The 23,016-nt window shown below is 37.9% G+C and overlaps 1 protein-coding gene and 1 long non-coding RNA gene across 5 annotated transcripts; one reads left to right on the top strand and one right to left on the bottom strand.

Annotated features, from left to right (window-relative positions):
* Positions 1 to 9,450: 9,450 nt before the first annotated feature.
* LOC147494035 (uncharacterized) lies at positions 9,451 to 13,830 on the bottom strand. 4 transcript variants are annotated; one of them, XR_015200093.1, is made up of 5 exons: positions 13,624 to 13,830; positions 11,606 to 13,532; positions 11,041 to 11,090; positions 10,614 to 10,916; positions 9,451 to 9,966 (listed from the first exon to the last, which is right to left on the bottom strand). It is a non-coding gene; the product is annotated as an uncharacterized LOC147494035 (long non-coding RNA). The 4 variants fall into 4 exon arrangements; XR_015200091.1 differs by having other exon boundaries at positions 9,451 to 10,916; positions 11,606 to 11,911; positions 13,376 to 13,532; XR_015200092.1 differs by having other exon boundaries at positions 9,451 to 10,916; positions 11,606 to 11,890; positions 13,376 to 13,532.
* Positions 13,831 to 16,011: 2,181 nt separating this feature from the next.
* Positions 16,012 to 16,689, top strand: LOC147494034 (uncharacterized). Its single transcript, XM_086568017.1, has one exon. It carries the CDS (start codon positions 16,012 to 16,014, stop codon positions 16,687 to 16,689), a length of 678 nt encoding a protein of 225 aa, XP_086424143.1.
* Positions 16,690 to 23,016: the final 6,327 nt, after the last annotated feature.

The following is a 23,016-nucleotide window of genomic DNA, read 5'->3' as shown; positions in this document are numbered from 1 at the left end:
AGTTATCTCGTGTTTATCACGAGTGTGTCATAAACATGTGCTAGTCACGTGACGAGCCGCCTCTGAATAAACCAGTTCTCCAAGTCGTTAGGAACTGATGAAGACAGTTCCTGAATAGAAGGAAACTGAAAAGGGCGATCTTTGATGATAAGGAAGGAATCAGAATGACATATCTTTAAGAGCTGCCTTTTAGATCTAATCTTCCCATATGCGATGGGTTATTATGACCAACAAGGAAACCTACCTCTAATAAGATATGGTCCAGATTCAGACTTCCATAAAGAGAGGATTCCTAATAGGAAGGCAGAGTCCAAAGATGGAAGGGAACTCACAAGCAGTGAGGTTAACCCTAATCCTAGGACTCTCAAGGCTCTTCCTATATAAGCCATAGGAATTCGCTCTTAGGAACTACGCAAAATAGGGTTTGATTCTTCTAAATAAACAAGGAGATACGTAGGCAGCCGCAAGGCAGTTCAACCCTAAACACTAAATCATCTCATCCCTTCTCCATCAAGAAAAAGTTTTGAATCACAAGGCACTAAGGAGGATCAGGGGATACTCTGAAAATCCCCTACACCTTTTGGCACCGTCTGTGGGGACGAAAGCAGGTAAACATTCGTTTCATTGACCGATTTAGTTTAAAAACTCTTAACATTGTGATGGAAGGAACTAAGAAAACAAAAGGTGGCGCTACCACCCACAGTATCACTATTAGAGAATAAGAACACGAGATGCCTGAAGGAGGGGAGAATGTCGATTATCATGATGCGAATAATCCCCTTCAAGGACAGGTAACTAGCACCGACGGACTAGTTGCTCCTGGTGCAGTCCCTGGTAATGACACTCAAGGAGAACGCCAAAATGGTGAGAATACTATTCTTACCAACCTAGAGTCTGTTCGTGCAAGCCCGGTGATGCAGCTCTGAAGCGAAGAAAAAAGTAACCTTGAGCGAAATGAGAAGGCAAATTTCTTTGAGGCATTTGTATCAATCTGACACAGGGAAGGAGCCGCTCATCGATCTCGATGGTGATGACCTTCCAGATGGCAGTCAAGCTAGGAACCCAAGGCATGGGGATCCAGTTCGACACGAACCATCAAAATCAGAGTACAGTAATTTGGATGAGCACTCGGATTTGGCATCAGAATCAGAGTCAACTGACCAGGATCGCGATGTCAACCCTCGACACCAAAAAAGAATCCAGAACAAGAGACTTTCTACCAAAGAAAGCGCATGGGAGACTGAGAAAAACGACCTGATCTGTTAGATGCATATGATGACTGGTAAAGGAAGAAAAATGCAAGACTCCTTTATTCAATCCGTTATAATGGGAGTAGGCAGATCTCCTTTCTCATCACAAGTAATGAGAAAGCCCTATCCCCGCAGCTACAGACAACCAAAGTTCAGTATCTTCAGTGGCAAGTCAGATCCGATGGATCAGGTATTCAGATATTGTGCCATCATGGGACAGTATGAAAGGTATGACCACGTCATGTGTCAAGAGTTCAAAGCTTCCCTGTCTGGATCCACACTCCAGTGGTACCACAGGTTACCTGAGCAGTAGATCAAGTTCTCAAAAGAGCTGTTTAGAACCTTCATCGACAGATACTCGTGCAACAAGCACCAACCGAAACGGATCGATGCACTGTTCAACATCAGGAAAAAAGACGGATAGGCATTGAGATCCTACATGCAACGGTTTATGGAAATCTCAATCCAGATAGAGTCTTGTGATGAACAGACTGCTATAATAGCTTTCAAACAAGGGTTGGAAGAAAACAATGCCTTATTCGGGTCCCTCTCCAGGAAACCACCCCGTGATTTGGAGGAACTCCTAGACAGACTCGAAACTCATGCAGGGTGGGAGGAGGATGTCCTAAACAGACGTCAAGAAGCAAAGAAGACTAATCGGGCAACCCCTGTGGTCCCACGAGAGGGTAACGGGAACTCCTCACCTGAAAAGCCAAAGAGAGATTGCCATCGTGGTCGCCAAAGGGCTGAATCCCCATCAAAGGGATGAATGCCAAGAGGGCAATACCAAAATTTAGCCAGCAATGGAGATGGAAAACCACAAAAGAAGCCACAGATGGAAGGAGCTGAAGAAGCACTTCCCTCGATGGACAGAAATTTCTCTCCTCTGAACAAAATGTCAGACGAGGTCCTGGACTCGATCAAGAACGACAGCTACCTCAATGGCCAACTCCACTCAAGCCAGGCTCCCTGGGTACTAGAGACCAGCGGACTTACTACAAATTTTACAAGAGTAAGGATCACAGTACTAGGGCCTGTAGAACCCTGAAAATGAACTACAAGATCTTATTGAGAGGGGGTACTTGAAGCAATTTGTAGCAAATGAGCAGGCGAACGCAGTACAACCTAAGGAGATCAACACGTCAATTTAGGATCCACCAAGTACTGGACCACTCAATGCACGTGTCTAGATAAACATGATTTCAGAAAAGGCAAGCAATCGAAGTGGACAGGTAAAAGAGAAGGGTGTGCGATACCAAATGCGCGTCGCAAAGCAAATGAGGATCATGAACAACGAATTAACTGTGGATTGCTTTCAAGTTAACACGTTGCCCCACAAAAATCCCCTCATCCTGTTCATTGAGGCCGACTGTCTCAGCATCCAGAGTCCACATAAGGACGCACTGGTTCTTACACTTCATTTTCGAGACTGCGATTTGCATTGTGTATTGGTTGATTCGGAAAGTTTGGCAGATGTGTTATACTATGACGCATTCAAAAAACTGCAGATTCTTGACTCAGAGATGGTTGCCACCAACTCCAACCTGTATGGGTTCAGCGGAGACAAAGCCCTAACAATTGAGGAGGTCTAGCTACCCGTAGCCACTGGTTCGGTAACCCTCATCATAAATTTTGTTGTGGTAAAAGCTAACACACCTTATCATATGATCCTGGGCAGGACCTAGCTGCATAGACTCCGCACTGTTCCTAGCACATATCACCAATGTCTAAAATTCCCGCACAATGGGAAAATCGAGACAATCAGAGGAGATCAAGTGGCTGCCAAAACATGCTTCGCACTGGCAACAAAGCAGTCCTCACTCCCTTTCGAACCAATAAATGTGGGGCAACCTGCTAAATAGCAATTACAGTTAGATCCCCCTCTCCCGGACCTGGTCCCAAGAGAGAGGGAGGATCCCCCCTTACTGGAGCCTTTAGAGGAAGTGGAAATCATGGGAGGAAGCACGCCCAAAACCACTTTCATCGGCACCTTGCTGAGTTTTAAAGAACGCCATACTCTAATACACTTCCTCCGAGAACACAAGGACGTATTTGCTTGGTCAATCGAAGAAATGCCAAGAATTGACCCGCATGTGGCATGCCATCAGTTAAATGTCCGCAGTGATGCAATAGTAATCAAACAAAAATTGAGAAAAATAGGTGCTGACAGATCCAAAGCAGTGAAAGCTGAAGTTGAGAAACTGAAGGCAGCTAATTGTGTAAGGGAAATCAATTTCCCCACCAGGATTTCTAACATTGTCCCGGTACGTAAGAAGAATGGGTCGTGGAGAATCTGTATCGACTTTATAGACCTGAACCGCACGTGTCTAAAAGACAGCTACCCTCTACCACAAATTGACAAATTGGTGGATGCAACGGCTGGATATGAATTATTATCCTTCACAGATGGGTCGTCCGGCTACAACCAGATCCCGTTACATGAGGAAGACCATAAGCATGCTAGTTTCACAACCGAGGATGACCTATACTGCTATCAGGTCATGTCATTCGGACTGAAAATGCGAGCTCCACGTACCAACGTTTGGTAAACAAGATGTTCGAGGGATTGATATGCAATATTGTGGAAGAGTATGTAGACGATCTCTTGATCAAAAGCCTAAGACCTGGAGATCACCTCTCCTACCTAAAACGTGCATTTGACATTCTGCGAGAATATCGCATGAAACTCAACCCAGCGAAATGCGCTTTTGCTGTCTCATCAGGGAAATTCTTAGGGTATCTTGTTACTAAGCGAGGAATCGAGGCAAACCCAGATCAGATTCGGGCGCTTATAGAAATGCCTTCACATAAAAACATGAAAGAGGTCCAAAAGGTCATAGGCAGGCTAGCAGCTCTGAACAGGTTCATTTCTAAGAGTTCAGATAAGTGCAGGCCTTTGTTCCAATTACTGCGAAAAAATACCTCATTTGCATGGATAGAAAACTGCCAAAAGGCGTTCGATCAACTCAAAACGTACTTGGGGTCACCACCAATCCTTTCCAAACTAGTTGAGGGAGAAGTTATGGATTTTTATCTCTCTTCATATGACTACAGTATCAGTTCTATATTGATATGTGTGGACGAAAAGAAGGTTGAAAAAACATGTCTATTTCTTGAGTAAAACGCTCCTACCGGCAGAGACAAGGCATCCCAAACTCGAAAGAGTCGCTTTAGCCCTGGTTTTTGTGGCAGAGAAATTGCGACCATATTTCCAGTCCGACATTATCAGAGTAATCTCAGAATACCAGTTACGATCAATTCTGGAGAGACCAAACAGGTCAGGAAGGTTAGTTAAGTGGTCCGTGCAACTGTCAGAGTATGATATAATCTACGTCCCATGAATCTCATAGAAAGGTCAGGCACTAGCAGAATTCTTGGGAGATTTCCCAATGACTTACACTGGGTTGGACTCAACAACCCCAAGTTTACATGATAGTGCCCTGCCAGAATCTCCAAGTGCGCGTCCAAACCCTTGGGATCCACGCTCCGGATGGCAACTGTTTGTGGATGGATCTTCAAATGACAGAGGCGCAGGCGTTAGAGATGTGTTAGTTATTCCTGACAACATGCGATTGGAGAAATCTATTCGGTTAGGTTGGAATGTCTCTAACAATAAAGCAGAGTATGAGGCGACTCTTGCTGGCCTCACGATGGCTCTCGACCTGGGCTTAACACACCTCACCATTTTTAGTGACTCACAACTGGTTATGTTCCAAGTTGATGGAGGTTACGAGGCCAGAGATGAACGAATGGAAAAATACTTGGAACTGGTAAGGGGTATTCAGAGTAAGTTTGAGAATATTCAGTTTTATCAACTACCCCACTCAGAAAATCAACACGCCGATGCGCTGGCATATGTTGCCTCAATGCTGGGTAACTGTGAGTCTCGCTCCATCCCTATTGAGTTCCAGGACAAACCTAACATCCAGGCACCCAATGTTACAGCAGTTTGTGGTATCCCAGTCACCACATCAAACTGGATAGATCCTTACAAGGCTTACCTTCAGGACGGGACACTCCCAGAGGATAGGAACATGGCAAGGCTCATAGCTTTTATTGCCTTTTTCAGGTTAAAGAGTATTTCAGACCACTTATCATAAAAGCTACGTCTTAGCACCAAAAGGAGCTTTAATCACGCTTATTATGAAGACCATTAGCTGCTATGGAAAAGTGCTGAAAAAGTCAAAGTCAACCGGTCAAAGTCAACAGTCAAGGCCAAAAGTCGAAGCCCTCAAATCAGAAGACCAGAGATGGAGGCCCTTATCTCAAAATATGATGACTTTCTCCCTAAACCTACCTTGGTCAAGAAGAAACCAAAAAGCAAAAGCAAAAGTGAAGTGTGAGGTGTCTAGTTTGTAATAGAGAAGGGCAAATATATAAAAGGCAAAAGTAGGGGTATATAAGCTAAAAACAAGGGAGAGAGAAACCATCTATTATTTTAGGATCCAAACCATTTAGTTTGTTTAATTTCTTGTCTAGTTTTTCAATTCATGTTTTTAATTTCTTGTTGTTTTATTTCCTTTCTATCACTTGTTATTTACTTATTCTTATTTCAATCCAACTTGTTATTTACTTGTTCTTGTTTTCAATCTTCAATCTTGTTTACTTGTTCTTGTTCCAAGTTTTAATCAATCATTACTTCCATGTTTTCAAGTCATTTCAATACAACAACCAATGCTTTCAATGTTTTCATTAGCTTAGAACCATTCTAATCCATACAAGAGTCTACATTTCCTCTTCACATGCATCTCCCTCACTCAAACTCTAAACAATTTAGGATGAACCTCACTCTTAAACAAACTTTTTGAAGAATACTCACCACTATACTACATCTTCAAATGGCGCTGCCGTCATGGATTGAAGGAGTGACAGTGATTGGTTGAGAATTTAAGTAGGGAGCATCATTTTCATATCTCTATTTCTAATTTTTTTTTCAATTTTTTGTCATTTTATTTGATTGTTTCTTAGTATTGATCTACTTTTTTACAAATCAGGTTCAACAATGCTGGAGAGGAGCTGAAGACACAGACAAAAGCCGACGGAAAGTCACCGGTGCTGGCGGGTGACCGCAGGCTTGGTGGAGGGAGACTGCGAGCTCACCTCCAGAGAAGGGTGTCCAGTTTTTTGGCAGCCCAGTTGATTTGTGACGAATAGTTATACTCCGAGCCCAGATTTTGTAATACAGTAGGAGAAAACAATGGAACTTGTTTGTAATAGTTAGAGATAAAAACAAAAACAAAAAAAAAATGGAAAAAATTGGTTTTTGATTGATTTCTTATGATGAACACGAGTTAAACTTGGTTTAAGTAGTTATATACTTACCAAAGGATTAGAGTTTTAATTGCCTTGGGAAGTTCAAGTGTGTGAGGCAAGTTATGGATCATAGCTCACACACTTTGAATCAACTTGGTAATCAATACTCTAAGTCCATTTGACTCTAGTTAATCTAGGTTATTAATCTAAAACTAGTTAATTAGATTAGTATAATATTAGTTTAGTTTTAAGTTTGGGCCTTTGAAGGCAAAGTTATATAAATTGTCAAAAACCCAATTTGTGGGCTTTTTAAAATAGCCTTTATTGTATTAAAAGAACTTGATGTTGTACTTGTGTGTTCAAGTATGCTTACATGATTGTTTAAAATTTACTTTCCATGGCTGCAATTTACATTCAGAAAATTTGATAACAACCATTGGGAAGTCATTACCCAATTGCTTGATTCTTGAAAGCCTTAAAAAAAAAAATCAATCAACTATAGCCCAAAGTAGTCATGGAAAAAATTTTTGAGTAATCGGTTACCAAATTCGGTTGACTAACTTTCATCATGAGTAAGATTCTTGGTAGCACACCACTTAGTGAAGATTGAGCTATCATAGTCTCATGCCCATTTTTCCCTGAGCGGGGCAAATAAATTATAGACCAAAGCAAATATTTTCAAAAGCCAAAAAATCACATAACTCTTAGTGTATCGAGAGCCTTCTAACTAAATGGTTTTACAAAGAAAATGTGAGATATCGTGGACTAAGGCTCCGGCACTTACAACCACACACTCAAAGTGGAGTGGTCCGGTTTAAGAAAACATAACATGAATCTTTTATAGTCAGATATTCAAAACTATATGTGCGAGGTCGTTTTAAGTCAGATTCCCCAAGACTATGCATATGATGGATGATATGTTGTTAACTATATACTAATAATCTAAACAGTTGAGGATTTTTATAGAAAAACATATGAAAGCATACACCCACAAACAGAATGAGATGATGCATGTGGAGAGTAAGATGCATAATGATAAGATGATGTTTGTGTAACCCATCATGGAACTTATGCAATAACCCGTCATAGTTGAATTGTCCAAAAAAGTGAGAGGTTGGTAGTAAATGTCCTTCATGAGACTTAATTGATATTGGATAGGACATACCAGGTTTCTCAACTACTGAAATGATGGACTCTTGTGTTTCTATATTGGGTGAAGTCTCTTTACTGGGAAGGTTTAAAAAATTATGAATGATCTCAAAGGCAATTGACTTAATTGTGAATTTGAGGTTTCTTTGAAATGGTTTCGTGGTGCTATCCTTAGAAATTGGTGGATTTTTTATGAATGGAAGATGAATTTCAAGAGGTGTTGAATTGGGGTGGTGATGGTTGGGTGGTGGTTCTTCACATGATCTCAAGGACTCAGGGAATTCTTCATTTAGTTTTGGCGTTTCCACTAGATTGTGGTTCATATCTACAATAGTAAGGATGTCACAAATTTGTTCCATCGATAAGTCTTGATCGACCAAACTAAATTGTAATCCACTTTCCAACATAGATTGTATTCCCTATTTTCCAAGCACTTCATTTTCTTTGTCCTCTCTGCCTAGATCTTCATAAAATTTCTCAATGCCATTTTCCAAATGTGTTGAGTCCAATACATGCTCTTGAGTTTTTCTGCCGAAGCTTTCTCATTTATGGGTGATGATGCATTAAGACATATGAGAGAAACCGTGACTTCGGGCATATAGTCATCATCATAAGAGTTGGAATTCTCATGATAGTCAGGTGGAGGATGATGGGTTTTTAACTGGTCATGAGTATCAGAATGGGCTTTATCAATGGGCTTTGTTATAGTAGTAACACCTTGTTTCTATTGTTAGTTGGGTTCTGGATTAGTGGGAAGAATATTAATCTCATATGTGGCATCTTTTGAATCGGATTGGAGAAAACATAAAGTAGTTGTTATTTGCTGAGTTAGTATTGTTTGCTTGGCAATTTCCTGGTAAAGTTAGTCTGTGATGGATGGTGTAGTGGAATATGAATTTGATATGGATGGGTGATGTGAATGGTAATGGGCTTTGGGTGAAATCGTACTCTGACTAACCATATGGATATATGAATGGTGATTGACTATTTGTGGTAGAACTCCATGAATTGTCGGCATGACTAGAAAACTCTTGAGTGAATGGGGTACTAGGGAAGTTTGAAAATTGAGGTTAAATCTAGTAGACTTCGAATTAGGTATATGATGGACAATGGGATAACCATTGATAAGGACTAAAAAAGAACAAAGTTAAGGTTTGCAATGTAATTCCATGGCGATTCAATGCATTCAAAGACATGAATGCTCAATTAATGATGATGCACAAACAGTAGAAATTCATTTTTTTTGGATTCTTGAAAATATTTTCTTTGGTCTATAATTTTACTATGCCCTGTTCAAAGGAACAGTTGGGCACGAGACTAGGATGAACTACTAAAAAAAAGGTTTATAAAGCTTAGCTAAAAGGTGAGATGTTAGAGTTTTTACCTTGATTTTTTAGGACAAAAAAACCGAAGTAACATCCACCAAGATAGTAGAGTTTTATAAAACCGAGATAATAAGCTACTAAATTATCTCAGAAGTCTGACATCTTATCTAAATATATTATCTCAGTTTTCTAAATCAAACCGATATTATATAGAATAAAACCGATGAATTGTTAAAAACCAATTAGTATAGAAGTCATAACCGTGATAAATTATTTTGGAAAGGGAGATTCACAACTTTTTATCTCACCTTTTATTTAGCCGACATAGTTTGTCAGGTAAATTAGATGACAATTAACCAAATTCTTGAAACCACCACATTCCCTTTCATATTTATAAACGTCAACACCAATTAACAAAAACACCCAACATAAGTAAATTCTATGAATAATTTGATTTCATTAAGATAAGAATGAACAATGTCGAACATAAACTTAACTTTTGAAGAGTACTAGTGATCAGTCATTTATAAAAATTAAAATATTGTATCAACTAATCTTTCAAACTATAATAAGACATTTTTTTAACCTTTCTCTATATATTCAGGAAAAGAGACAGCTGGACGAACCAATAAAGTCCAATGGTTTTGTAGCTTTGTCCGATGAACTGATCGAGCTCCATTAAGAGATCAAACCTGCAACAACAACACATGTTCCCCAAAGTAATGTTAAGAGAGTTGCTCCAGTTGTGCAACCACTCCACTCACTACCTAAGCTTAAGGTGTTTCTGTACTTCATTCCTGAAATTCAAGATTTTGATGACCACTAGGGGTGTACACATGACATTCAAAAGTTCATAGCCATAAAGAAACAACTTCCTCTTTAGTCCATTGCCTTCTCGCCGTGCAAGCATGGTTGGGCCTTGAAATGAGTGGGCAGGAATGGTTCATATCTTTCTTTCGATCTGATTTCAATCAATTGGAGAGTGGAATCTGCAGGAGAAAGCGTAAGAAAAAGAGTATATCCTTAAGTTAGCTCTACTATAATGGAGAAAGTTTTGCGAACCATCTCTATCGGTCTTATCTGTCTGTGTGAAGGATCCTTTCCTCCTACTATGGCTCATCCATCTACGAGAGATTGTGTAACGCCCCAAAACCCTATAACCTTATCAGACACCTTGACGAAAGACATAAAAATTTTGGCATAGTTTTCTTTGTATTTTCAACATTTTATAGACATAAATCCTATCATAGCCTGAAAATCAAATAATATACTTCCATAACATATATTAAAACCTCAGACCTCGGTCGTAAACCCAACTACTAAAATATATATTGATTTGTAGAACCAGCCACTTAACCAATGCCAGTTAAGTCAAATACCGTCCTCAAATAAAAAAGACACTATAAATTATATACAAAAATTAAAATGAAAACAACATATACATCACTTCCACTTATATTAGTGTTATACACCTCTATTAGTTCCAACCAGAGATACCACACTTCAAATATATATACACCATACATTCACACTACTCACATGTAAGAACCCATCTTCCAAAACAAAACTCATGAATATTCCAACATCCGCATACAATTGTTATATGAAACGAAAGAAAACCACACAAGAACCTTACCTTTCATAAACTGCTAGGTCTCCTGTTGCTGCTCTCCATCTACGTTCCAACACAGAACGCTAAAGCTAGTTCCTCACTCAAAGGCATTTTCATCCTTTATTCAATATTCTCCTAACAAAATAACTAAAATAACTAAAGTAATATTCCCCAAACGCCTTTCACCACTTCAAATTTAAGTACCTTTTGTTCTTAATTTTTATTCATGATCTTCAATGCAAAATTCTTAACTTGCTTACTGTGCACAAGGAGAAATCTCAGGTCTAGCCTCATGTATATATGCTCTTGCTCTCATTATCCATTTAGCTGAAAAGACATCATAAACTAATTAAACTCTGACGGTTGTGTGTTCAATAAAACTTTTCGATTAACCAATGACTAGTAGGGGCAGCTAATATTTAATGTATATGTTCAAAAATAGAAAATTGACCTGTTTGCCTCTTTTGATATCATCCTTTCTAGTCTTCTCTGATGTTCCTCCTACAAAAACAAGAAGTAAAAAAATAAAGAATTCGATAAATGCAAGTCAACATGAAATATCATTATTTTTTATCTAATACTTTACGATGCATATTGTTACGGTATGTTAAGAAACCTAACTTGAGAAAGAAAGTTATGCCCAATTGTTACAATTAGGCAAATTAAGTCGTGGCTTATAAAATACGGTGTTCACATGTACTCTAAAGATTATGTTGGGCGCATCGTGGATCTCAATGGCAAACCTACCAAGTTCCACACTTAGCGAGTAACACTAAACCTATCAATAGACAAATCGACAAATATATTAAATGGTTGTACAACCCCCCCACCTACAAAATTTCAAAATACAAAAACATGGAACGCAAAACAATTCCACCCTCCAGCAAGTTCTGACATATTATTTATAAACTAACTTTATCCACACAACAATAACAAAAGGTTCTAACTAGGTGTGTTAACACGTAATTGATGGTCATACAACAATAAAAAAAAAATCCAACTAGTTATTGACCAACCTTTGAGCTTGAATCGGGAATCGGGAATCGGGTGGAGAGAAAGCAATAGAGACAAACAATACTTTTGCCTTATGATAATCACTTGTTACAGGAACAAATCTGCATTCCTTTCTCTCGATCGCATCCTCTTGAAAAACTGAATCAGAGTTCTCATAAGTCCTTTGCCTAGTGATGTTACCTGTGCCTTTAGTGCTAGACCGTGTTTTTGATGTGACCTGAACTACACTTGATGAATTTGATATATCAGGTTTTTTCTTCCACTCACCACCCTCCTGAGTTTTAAACCTGCCTTTACCTCGATAGTCACTAGCATAGTGCAAACATTTTCAACAAGTTAAATGAACAATCATTATCAATCAATTGTCTTATTTCAATTCTAGAATTGTTTTAGAGCTCCCATCGGAACCCTAGACACAAACAACGTACAAAACGCCCAGGAATGATTTAAGAAGCTCTTACTTCATTTCTAGAAATATTCTTCAAAATAGGTCCGTGCACCTAGAAAGAGGACGAAAGAGGACACGGTAGGTTTTCTAGCCAACTTGTCAAAGTAAAAACTTTCCCTACATTCATCCAAATCATACGTAACTTGATTATTTAGAAACTAGGTTATGTAGACTTACTTTTTCAGGTAGAACTCAAAGTTCCAATCTCAGCCCATCTAGAAGAAAACTTAGGTCGAAAACGGTAAAAATCTTGATTTTCAACAAACTACATTTCTGACGGGCTATCTTCGGAATAGTACAACTCTTTCCACAGATATCCGAAAGCAACGAGGCTTTTTGTGTTGTAAAGATAACACACAGACCTTAATTCTTTATGTTTTACGAAAATTCTCAATGTTGTTCTAAATATGCTAAAACTAGGCTCGAACACAGTGCGCAGAAACTGATTTCTGGCGCACTATTTTCTGCCAACCAAATTTTTTGACATCGTAACTATCTCCACAGGCTTCGGAATGCACCAAGACCAATTGGGTTGGAAAGAAGACACACGGGTCTTACTTTTTCATGTTTTAGCATGGGTTTGAATCTCAGCCAAACTAGGTGAAAACGTGGCTCCAAAACTGACGCAGATCCTGATTTTCAGAAGACAGATTTCTGACGGTGTACCTTATTGACTTCCTAACCTTTCACACTAACAATCAAATGAAGAAAGACTTATTGTTATAAAAAGCAGACCCAAGAAACATGGTTTTTCATGTTTTGAGGAAAATCTAACATAAACTCGAAGTATACAAACATTAGCTCCAAACAGGACACAAGTATTAGCGTTCCAGTTTTTTTGTTTCACGAATGATTCAAAATGTTCAAAACTTAAAAAATGGATACAAGTCACAAATACAACTAAAATTATATTCTCTGATATTTCAAGATGTAAGTCTAACATTTCCCACGTATGATTTTAATGATACTAGGCAATCCAACACAGTGTGCCAACTCATGACCAGATTATATACACTTGATGAACACCACCTTAACAACAATATATACACAACAAAATTTATGTGAAGAATACAGAGGTGAGGGATCAACATCAACTATAGCACAAACGTTAAGCCAACCATACAGTTAGACAATCATACCACATACTCAAACAATTAAATCAACTAAGCAATAATATCAATTGGTTCAAATATCTCCTCCACCGTAGTCCATGATTTAGTAACTATGTATATTCAGAAAAGCAAATCAAAGAAAAATAATGGTATAGGTAAACCCAAACTTTCAATTTCGAAATCCACAAGAAATTGGTAGAATGATTACTCACCGATTAGCAAATTCCCAACTCCAAGAATCAAGTTTTGACGTCAAAATTCGTCGATTTTCCGCTTTCACCTCCTCATCTTTTCTTTCCTTATAATATTTTCTCCTTCTTTCTCACCCTACTTCTTCTCTTTCTTTCTAATTGGAAAAGATACTTGGTTCTGTACTAACCAGTGACCAGCCCAAGATTAGATAATCGGTTTCTTAAAAATACAATCCATAAAAGTAAAGTAAAAAATTAAATTTTCATACTTGAAAGGAGTGGGAACTGTTTTTGAGTTGGAGAGGGCAATACAGATGAAGAAAGAGTTGAGTTGGAGAGGGCAATATAGATGAAAAGGGAGTTGAGTTGGAGAGTGGAGAAGCGAGATGCTTGGGAGGCTGGGAGCACAACGGTTGCCATCCTGAGTTCGTGCGAGAGAGTGTGAAGAGTGGGCGAGTGTGTCCTCCTTTTCTGCGATTTCTATTTTCTATCAATCTATTTTGCCTATCTATTCCGAGATATTTGGTTTAAGATCAATTATATCAGTTGAGTGTCGAGATATTTGATACAATTTCAATTATTTCGATTCAGTGCCAGATAACTGAAATTTCCTACTAGATAACTGCAAGCAATGGGGCGTGAGCAGAGGTGGAGAAGAGAGAGGGAGAGATGGGTTTGTGGTGGGGAGAGAGAGAGTTGGGTTGGGTTGAGAGGGAGAGGGAGAGGAGAAATTGCTCGAGAATGAGGACAGACAGAAACCAACCAAAATACTTTTTGGGCCACATACCCCCTGTCGGCTCAGAACGTTCGCTCCGCTCACTTGATTATATATCAGTGCCACACCATGCGAGATAATTATATTTTGGTTTATCTTGGATATGTAAGAATCGAGATAACATAATTCTACTCATAACTGAGATAAGGATAATTTTAGAACCGAGATAAAAACCCATATTTTTAGTAGTGCGGCCTCGCTCTACTATACGTCTCAGAAGAGTAGGCAGTCACTTCACCAAGTGGTGTGATACCAAAAATCTCACTCAAGATAAATTTGGGGGAGGGGAGTGAGGAAGATAGTTGATCCACCGGAATCTGGCAACTGATTACTCTAAATCATCGTGCCTATATTTTTGTCCTTTTCTAGAGGAGCATAACTACTTTGGGCTCTAGTTGATTGATTTTTATGATTTCATTAGGGCTGTCAAGTCTGCTTTTATGCAAAACCTCATTCATAAAGGTACCTATTCTACCTTTTTATGTCTCATTCCAAAACTGTATAAACCTTCCAGGATTGATGAATTTCGGCCCATTGCATGTTGTAATGTAATTTACAAATGCATCTCCAAAGTGATCAGTAATAGATTGAAGCTTCATATATCAGCTCTGATTGGCTTAAATCAATATGCTTTTGTGCCTAGTAGAGCAATTCAAGATAACCTTCTTCTTGCTCATGAACTCCTTAGAGGTTAAAATATAGTACATGGTGCTGCTCGATGCTCTATTAAGATTGATATTCAGAAAGCCTATGATTCTTTGAGTTGGGATGCTATTGAAAAGATTCTATTCAGATTCTAATTCCCTACTAAGTTTATAGGCTGGGTGAAAATGTGCTACACTTCTCCTTGTTTCTCTATCCTTGTAAATGGGTACCCTTAAGGATATTTTGATGGTATGAAAGGCATCAGACAAGGTAACCCCCTATCACCATATTTGTTTGTACTCATTGTGGAGGTGTTAGGTAGTCTTCTAAAGCAAGCAGTTGTAGATAAAAGTATTGCTTACCACTCAAAGTGTAGGAGAGTGCAAGTTCCGCACTTGTGCTTTGCTGATGATGTTCTTATTTTCTGTAAAAGGGAAGAAGCTACTTTGCAAGGTGTTAGTGAAGTACTGAACTCTTTCTCAAATCTCACAGGTCTAAAATTGAATGTCTCAAAGACTACCTTGCTCACTGGAAGTATCAGCCTTGATGTTAGTAAAGCCTTCTCAAATTTGCTTGGGTTTAAACATGTTACACCTCCTATTAAGTATCTTGGGCTCCCTCTTTCGGCATCAAGAATTGGAACTCAAGATTGTTTACCTCTGATAGAAATGATCACAGGTAGAGTAACAAATTGGAAGAATAAGTCTCTCACTTTTGCTAGTAGACTTCAGTTAATACAATCGGTTCTTTCTTCTTTACATACCTATTGGGCAAAAACCTTTATGTTGCCTAATGGAGTAATAAATTATGTTTCCAAGATAATGAATAGGTTTCTTTGGTCTGGTCCTAGTATTAGAAAATTGCACAAGGCTAGTCATGGAACTATAAGGTATAGCAAGATGGAGGGTAGATTGAATATTATGGATCTAAAAGTTTGGAATGTGGTTGCCTACTGTGGTTTGATTTTCAAAGTTGCATCAAGGGAGGACACTCTATGAACTAAATGGGTGTGGGAATACCATCTTAGAGGTAAGAACTTCTGGTCTATGAAGATTCCTCAAGATTGCTCTTGGGTATGGAGATGTATCTTAAAACATAGAAAGTATGCGGCTAGATTTATGAGGTACACTATAGATTTATGAAGATTCCTTGATGTTTTGAGAAGCTTCTAGTGAATAACTCTCAAGCAAAACATCTTATCCCCTTTTCTGATGATGCAAAGGTTAGTGAATTGATCATGGATGGGCATTGGAATGATTTAGTTCTAAATTTACCTTCTGGAGAGCTGAAAAATCTCATTATGAGTGTTGTGATTAATTATTTGGTTGCTGAGGACTCTGTGGTATGGACTGAAACTTCAACTGGGCTATTTTCCACTAAATCTGCCTACATGAGTCTTAAAAAGATAAGAGAGAAAGTTAAATGGTACAAACTGGTATGGGGAAAGTTTGCCATTTCAAAACACTCTTTCATTACTTGGCAATTGTTTAGTGGTTGTCTATCCACTCAGGACAAGCTTATAAAGAGGAATATTTTACATCACTCAGAGTGTTGCTTCTGTAATAATGACAGAGAGAATTCTCATCATTTATTCTTTGACTGTCAGTTTACTAACACCATTTGGTCTGAAGTTAAGAGGCATATGGGATTGGATCCTTTTGTTAAGGAATCTAATCATGAAGGGTACACTCTTATGAGAAGGACCAGAGGTTCTACTACTGATTCTGAAATTTTAAGAGCAATGATAAATGCAACTGTCTATGCTATATGGAATGAGAGGAATTGTAGGAGATTCAAGCACAAGAGTCACACCACCTTGCAAGTTACAAATGATATTCTGAGAAAGATGAAGTTATATCTTCATAAATTTGTAAAAGAGGCCTCTGACAATTCTGCTACTAGGTCCTTACTGTAACATCTTGGTGTTCAAACATGTATGAAGCCACAAATGTTGCAGCAATGCATATGGAATAAGCCTTTACCACCTGCTGCAATGTTAAACTCTGATGGTACTTTGTCACCAAATAAAGCAGGATTTGGAGGTATAATTCGAGACAAAAAAGGAGTAGTCTTATTGGTCTACAGAGGTAGTTCTATTCAAAGATATATATTGTTTCAAGAGCTTAAAGGGATTGCTGAAGGTCTGAAGGCATCTTTGATGATTGGCATTCGGCATTTGATGGTAAACTCTGACTCTTTGCGTGCAGTGCAAATAGTAAATGTACAAGAAGCTATTCTATGGTACTGTATGTAGAAATATTATACAAGCTATTGATATTCACAAGAGAGACTTTGACTCTATTGTGGTTCAACATATATACAGGGAGGGAAACAAAGCTACTGATTACGTTGTCAAATTAGTGGATATGAGTTATGTAGGAATTTTGTACTATATAGGTCCTCTAGAGGATGCTCTGCATGTAATAGTGGAGAATGATGCAAAATGAACTATTTTTAACATATTAAGATGAATGTAGGTTGGGGTCTGCCATAACCCATAACAGTTTTAAAAAAAAAATTAATTAATTTTTTTGGTCTAGGGCTTTCAAGAATTAAGCAACGTCCAATTTACCTACATTGGGTAATAACTTCCCAATGGTTATTATGGCTCGGGTTCAGCCTTATGCACGAATGTAAATTGCAATGCGGAAAGTAAATTTCAAACAATCACGTAAGCATGCTTGAACACACAAGTATCCTCTTACTTGGGCTTCGAGGAGGTTTATAATTTACCTCTAAAGCCGTGCTTACACGCTGCTTGAGGAGAAGACGACGTCGGTTGGCGTTTGATCTGAGAATCAGGCCCAACCTTTCGAGCTTTACCCTGTTTTAAGTTACAAATAAAGGTTCACTTAAAAATCCCACAAGTTGGGTTTTTGACAATTTATACAACTTTTCTTTCAAGGGATCAAACTTAAAACTAAACTAAGATTATACTAATCTAATTAACTAGTTTTAGATTAATCTCCTAGATTAACTAGAGTCAAATGGACTTAGAGTGTTGATTACCAAGTTGATTCAAAGTGTGTGAGCTATGATCCACAACTTGCCTCATACACTTGAACTTTCCAAGGCAATTAAAACTCTAATCCCTTGGTAAGTATTAAACTTAAACCAAGTTTAACTCCTGTTCATCATAAGAAATCAATCAAAAACCAAGTTTTTTTTTTTTTTTTTTTCACTAACTATTAAAAACAAGTTCCACTATTTTCTCCTACTCTATTACAAAATTTGGGCTGGAGTACAACTGCTCTTCACAAATGAACTGGACTTCGGAAAAATCACACACACTTCTGTTGAGGTGGCTGGGCGGTCTCCATCGCCACGCCTGCCAGTGAATAGCCGTCGGTTTTTTATGTTTGTCTTTAGCTCCTCTCCAGCTTTGTTGTTCCGCAACCTGATTTGTAAAAAAAGTAGACAGTACTAAGAAACAATAAAAATAAAATGACAAAATTTTAAAAATAAAAATAAAAATGGAGAGATAAGAATGATGCTCCCTTATTAGATTCTCAACCAATCACTCTCACTCCTTCAATCCATGACGGCGGTGTCATTTGAAGTTTTAATATTGTAGTGAATAAGTATACTTCAAAAGAGTTAGAGTAAGAGTTGAGGTTCATCATAAATTGTTTAGAGTTTGAGTGAGAGAGATATGAAGAAGAAATGTAGACTCTTATAATATTAGAATGGTTCTAAGCTAATGAACTTGAAAGTTTGATTGTTTGATTAAAATGACTTAAAAACATGAAAGGAAGATTGATTAAAATGTTGAAATGAAAGCAATAAATAAGATTGAAGATTAAAACAAAGAACAAGTAACAAGTTTGATTGAAATAAAGAAAAGGAAATAACAAGTTGGTTGAAATAAAATAAAACAACAAGAAATTAAAAACATGAATTGAAAAACAAGACAATAAAATAAACAAACTAAATTGGTTTGAATCATAAGACAATGGATGAGTTCTCTCTCTCTTGATTTTTGTTTATATACCCCTACTTTTGCCATTTACAAATTTGCCCTCTCAATTACAAACTAGACACCTCACCCCTTTCACTTTTGATTTTGCTTTTTGGTGCCTTCTTGACCAAGATAGGTTTAGGGATAAGTCTTCATAATTTGAAATAAACAAAATTTTTATCACAAAGTATATACACAATTTTTTTTTTCTTTTTTTTTAAACAAATGTTACTTCCATTTCACTGAACTATTAGCATACAGACCAGAATGGCATGGTATCAAATATAGAATTATGCACACAAATCCAAGCAATACTTCGACTAAACGACATTGTTCGGTTCAATGCTATTACCTTTACTATCACGATTGAATCTCTGACTAACATATTTGTCTATATGACTAAACACTACACAAATGAATATCAGCACAATCGGGCACCAACAGTTGAATCGGGAGATAGGATTTTATTTGTTTCGATTATCTCTTATAGCTTCACAAACGGTGACTGCAAATTGCATAATATATATTGCATCCACAAATGACAGAAAAAAAATAATAGATGAAAATTAACTGATTTTAAATCAATAATTCTATGATACCATGCAGATAACATTGTCAATCTAAACTTCAGAAAACAGATAAAACATCTGCATCAAGTAGCTAATTTGGAGCAGAGTTTACTACCCAAGAAAAAATTGACGAAGATTCTACATCACTGCTCCAACGCCACTTTTGATCACCTCATTCTCCATATGCATACCAACACAATAGGAAGTATTCATGACTTCAGCGTGATAGTTATCCAGTGCTGGTTCAGCTCATTTGCAGATTTTTCGATGGGTTCATTCTTCCCACGTCCACGACCACGCTGGAAACCACCACGCATCCTCCTAAACAAATGATAAATTAGTCTGTCAGTATCCACAACAAAAACAAATAATGATCCATCAAGTTAATACCTACCAACTCCAAAAGTTTTCCGCATAACCTCAAGAGGGATTCTCATAAATAATAATTTTAAAAAATAATCAGAAGATTGAAAGAATAAATCAACAAACATGAAGAATGGTCGACAGGACAAACCGACGAACCTTCGATAGACTTCAATTATGAGATTTGAACCAATCTTTAGTTTAGTTGAAGTTTGGAAAATAATCAGAGTCCTAATAAATATTTTGATTTTTTTAAGATAAAGAAAAGCTTCATATCGGTCTTCTCTGCGAATCAGGAATGGAACAAAAAAGTCAAGAGAAGATAGAGAGAGAGGATTGGATAATCTGAATCGAATTTGGTGTAGGCTTTAATCTAGAATAGTAGGGGGGATGGTTGTTTGTTCTTGAAAAGGAGATAAGAAAGAGAGTTGGGTTTCGTAGTCTCTCTCTAGTCTTTTCATTTTTTTAACAGTCTAATTAAATGTCATTTAATAAGCAATTAGTTGCATTTATAGTGGCGTACAATTCAAAATGAGGCGTGGATTTGGTTTTTTAATTCATCATCACATATATAAAATGACCGATTACTCTTATTTGAAGTGGTTAAGCAATACTTTAATTTAAGGACAATATAGGTACCAACAATTTACGAAAGGCATAAAAAGACCAAATAGTCCTTTTTAATAATATTTAAGTGTTTTGATTTAATTATTCATTTAGGGGCATTATGCGTAAGAAAAATAACCGGATGAATTTAATAGGCAAGGTTGATTATAGGAGATACTACTAATAGAGATAAATATATGAGTATATAATATATGTAAGGAGTTACTAAGATTTAAAGGAAAAAGAGAAAAGAACAATAAGAAAAGCTAGGGACATGTAAATTAAGGGGCATGTTACATCATTGTATGCAACCCTACTAGGTAGGCCTCCTACATACATACCAATCATGTATTCATGTGCACTGCCCCTTAGAGTACAAGCTTATTAGGCGAACCTGTAGTAGGTTAAAAAGGGGGGATCCCATTTATATAGCTAGGGTGACCTCCCTTCATACGTGCACAGTTCCAAAATGGTCTAGGGTAGTAGCTTTCTTGGCAGCTTGGTTAGCTGAAAAATTAGCTTCTTGCCAAGTGGATGATATGAACAATTGTAGAAAGTTGTCTCTACTTTTGATCTATCTTCTCTTGTAAGCCCAAGGTAAATTTCCAGCACCAAATGCCATCAATGCAGAAATCAAGTCTGACTCTATCCAGAGTCTAAGCTAGTCCACCCTTTCTTTATTGCTTCCTCTTTACTGATTGGGATGGCAAGGATTTCAGCAATGAAATCATTGTTCACATCAAATTTCTTCCAAATGACTTGAAGAAAATCACTAGTAGAACTTCTGTAGGTTGCTCTAAGGGAAGCCATTCCAGGGTTGCCCTTAGAAGCACCATCACAATTGACCTTGACAACCCCTGTAAGAGGGGGTACCCACATGCAGTCAAGTACTCTTAGAGCATTTCATACTCATTCTTGTTTTCTATTGAACAATATGAAAATAGAAGGTGAAATGTGAAGACAAATTGTTTTAATTTAGTGCTACCAGTTAATTTTATGGGATATCGATGATTTAGTACTCATGAGCAGATCAAAAGTTGTGATATTTAACATTAATTTTCCTTCTATCAAGTTCAAATCTACCTCTTGTTGCTGTGATTATTGTTGTTTACAATAACTAAAAAGAGTTGGTACTAAATTATTATTAAGAACATTGCATCTAACACACCATACACATAAGTAAACAAGTTTTCAAGAATCTCCTTTCTACGGGGTTATTTATGGGGAAGTAACAGCTATGAATTCATTCATTTGTGCTGAGTTGTTGTAGGTCATCAAGTTTGAAATGCCACGGTGTATTATACCAAACAGCTCTTGTGAAAGAGCAATCTAGGAGGATATGATGGATGCATTCCACTGTTGTGCCACAGAGTAGGCAAGACCTGACTGTAATATGCTCTCTGGTAGGAATGAAATTAGTGTAACACTTCTAAGCAAAAAAAGTATGTGATGAAGTACAGATTCTTGCTGAGAAATACCTTGATAAATATGATGGTGTCGTGAAAGTCTGAGGGGTTGTTCTTAGTAGTACGAGGGCGCACGCGCTCAATATTACCCTTCTGGCAAGCGCGCACGCGCTCATGCCTAGAGGTTGTTACAGTAGAAGGAGGGCGCACGCGCTCAGTATTACCCTTCTCACAAGCACGCACGCGCTCTGGGATTTTCTTTGGGCTTTTATGAGAAAGTCGTTTTGTTTCATTTAATTTTGGTAGGATTGGTTCGGTGGCTTCACCGCTTGTTTATCTTAGGGTTAGGACGCCTATTTAAAGGCTGAGGAGAATTGTGATACTCATTCATTGATTTTATTAAAATAATTCAGTCATTTCTTGGTTAAAGAACGATTAGTTAATTGTTTGTGAGCTAACGCACTTAGTATTGTATTAGTTTGTATCAGATTCAGTTACGATCTGCAATATGCCTCGTCAAGTAGAAAAATGACGTGGTAGACCTCAAAGAGAAGCTAATCTGGATGATGTGTATGCTCGTGATCGAATGGCCAAACTTTCAAGGTAGGTAGCAGCGCTAACCCGCCAGGTTGAGGCCCTTAATCAGCAACCTGACCAACCACGAGACCGTGCACCACAGCTGGTGGAGGACGATCTGGAGGCAGAGGATAATAACCCCTTTGCCGATTTGGAGAAGATTGACAATTTCCCGCGTGTTCCACATCACAGAAAGAACAGACGCTGGGAATATGGTTTGAAAATTGATATGCCCGAGTTTCATGGTAGCTTACAACTAGACGAACTGATTGATTGGCTCGGGACTATGGAAGAAGTTTTAGAGTTCAAAGAAGTGCTAGACGACAAACAGGTGGTGCTTGTGGCAACTCGTTTTCGTGGTCGTGTTATGGCTTGGTGGCAACAGTTGAAGGCGACTCGTCACAGACGAGGTAAGTCTAAAATCGTGGATTGGGGAAAACTTAAAAAATATCTCCATGCCGATTTTTTACCTTTCAATTATACGCGTGAATTATATCAACGCTTTCAGAACTTGGGTCAAGGTACCAAATCTGTGGATGACTATACCAAGGACTTTTATCAGTTCTTGTCTCGTGTCGAACTGACAGAATCTGATGATCAGTTGGTGGCTCAATATATTGGGGGTTTTCGTTCTAACCTGCAGGATGCCTTGAACCTATTTGATGTTTTTTCGGTCTCTGAGGCTCATCAATGTGCCTTAATTCTGGAAAAACAACAGAACTGCAGGGTTAGTGGTCCTATTCCCCACACTCCCAATGTGCCTA

This window comes from Coptis chinensis, chromosome 6 (genome assembly GCF_015680905.1).
Source record: "Coptis chinensis isolate HL-2020 chromosome 6, ASM1568090v1, whole genome shotgun sequence".
NCBI classification, from domain to species: Eukaryota; Viridiplantae; Streptophyta; class Magnoliopsida; order Ranunculales; family Ranunculaceae; genus Coptis; species Coptis chinensis.
Note: the sequence above shows the minus strand (reverse complement) of the source record. Positions and strands in the feature narration are given on the sequence as shown.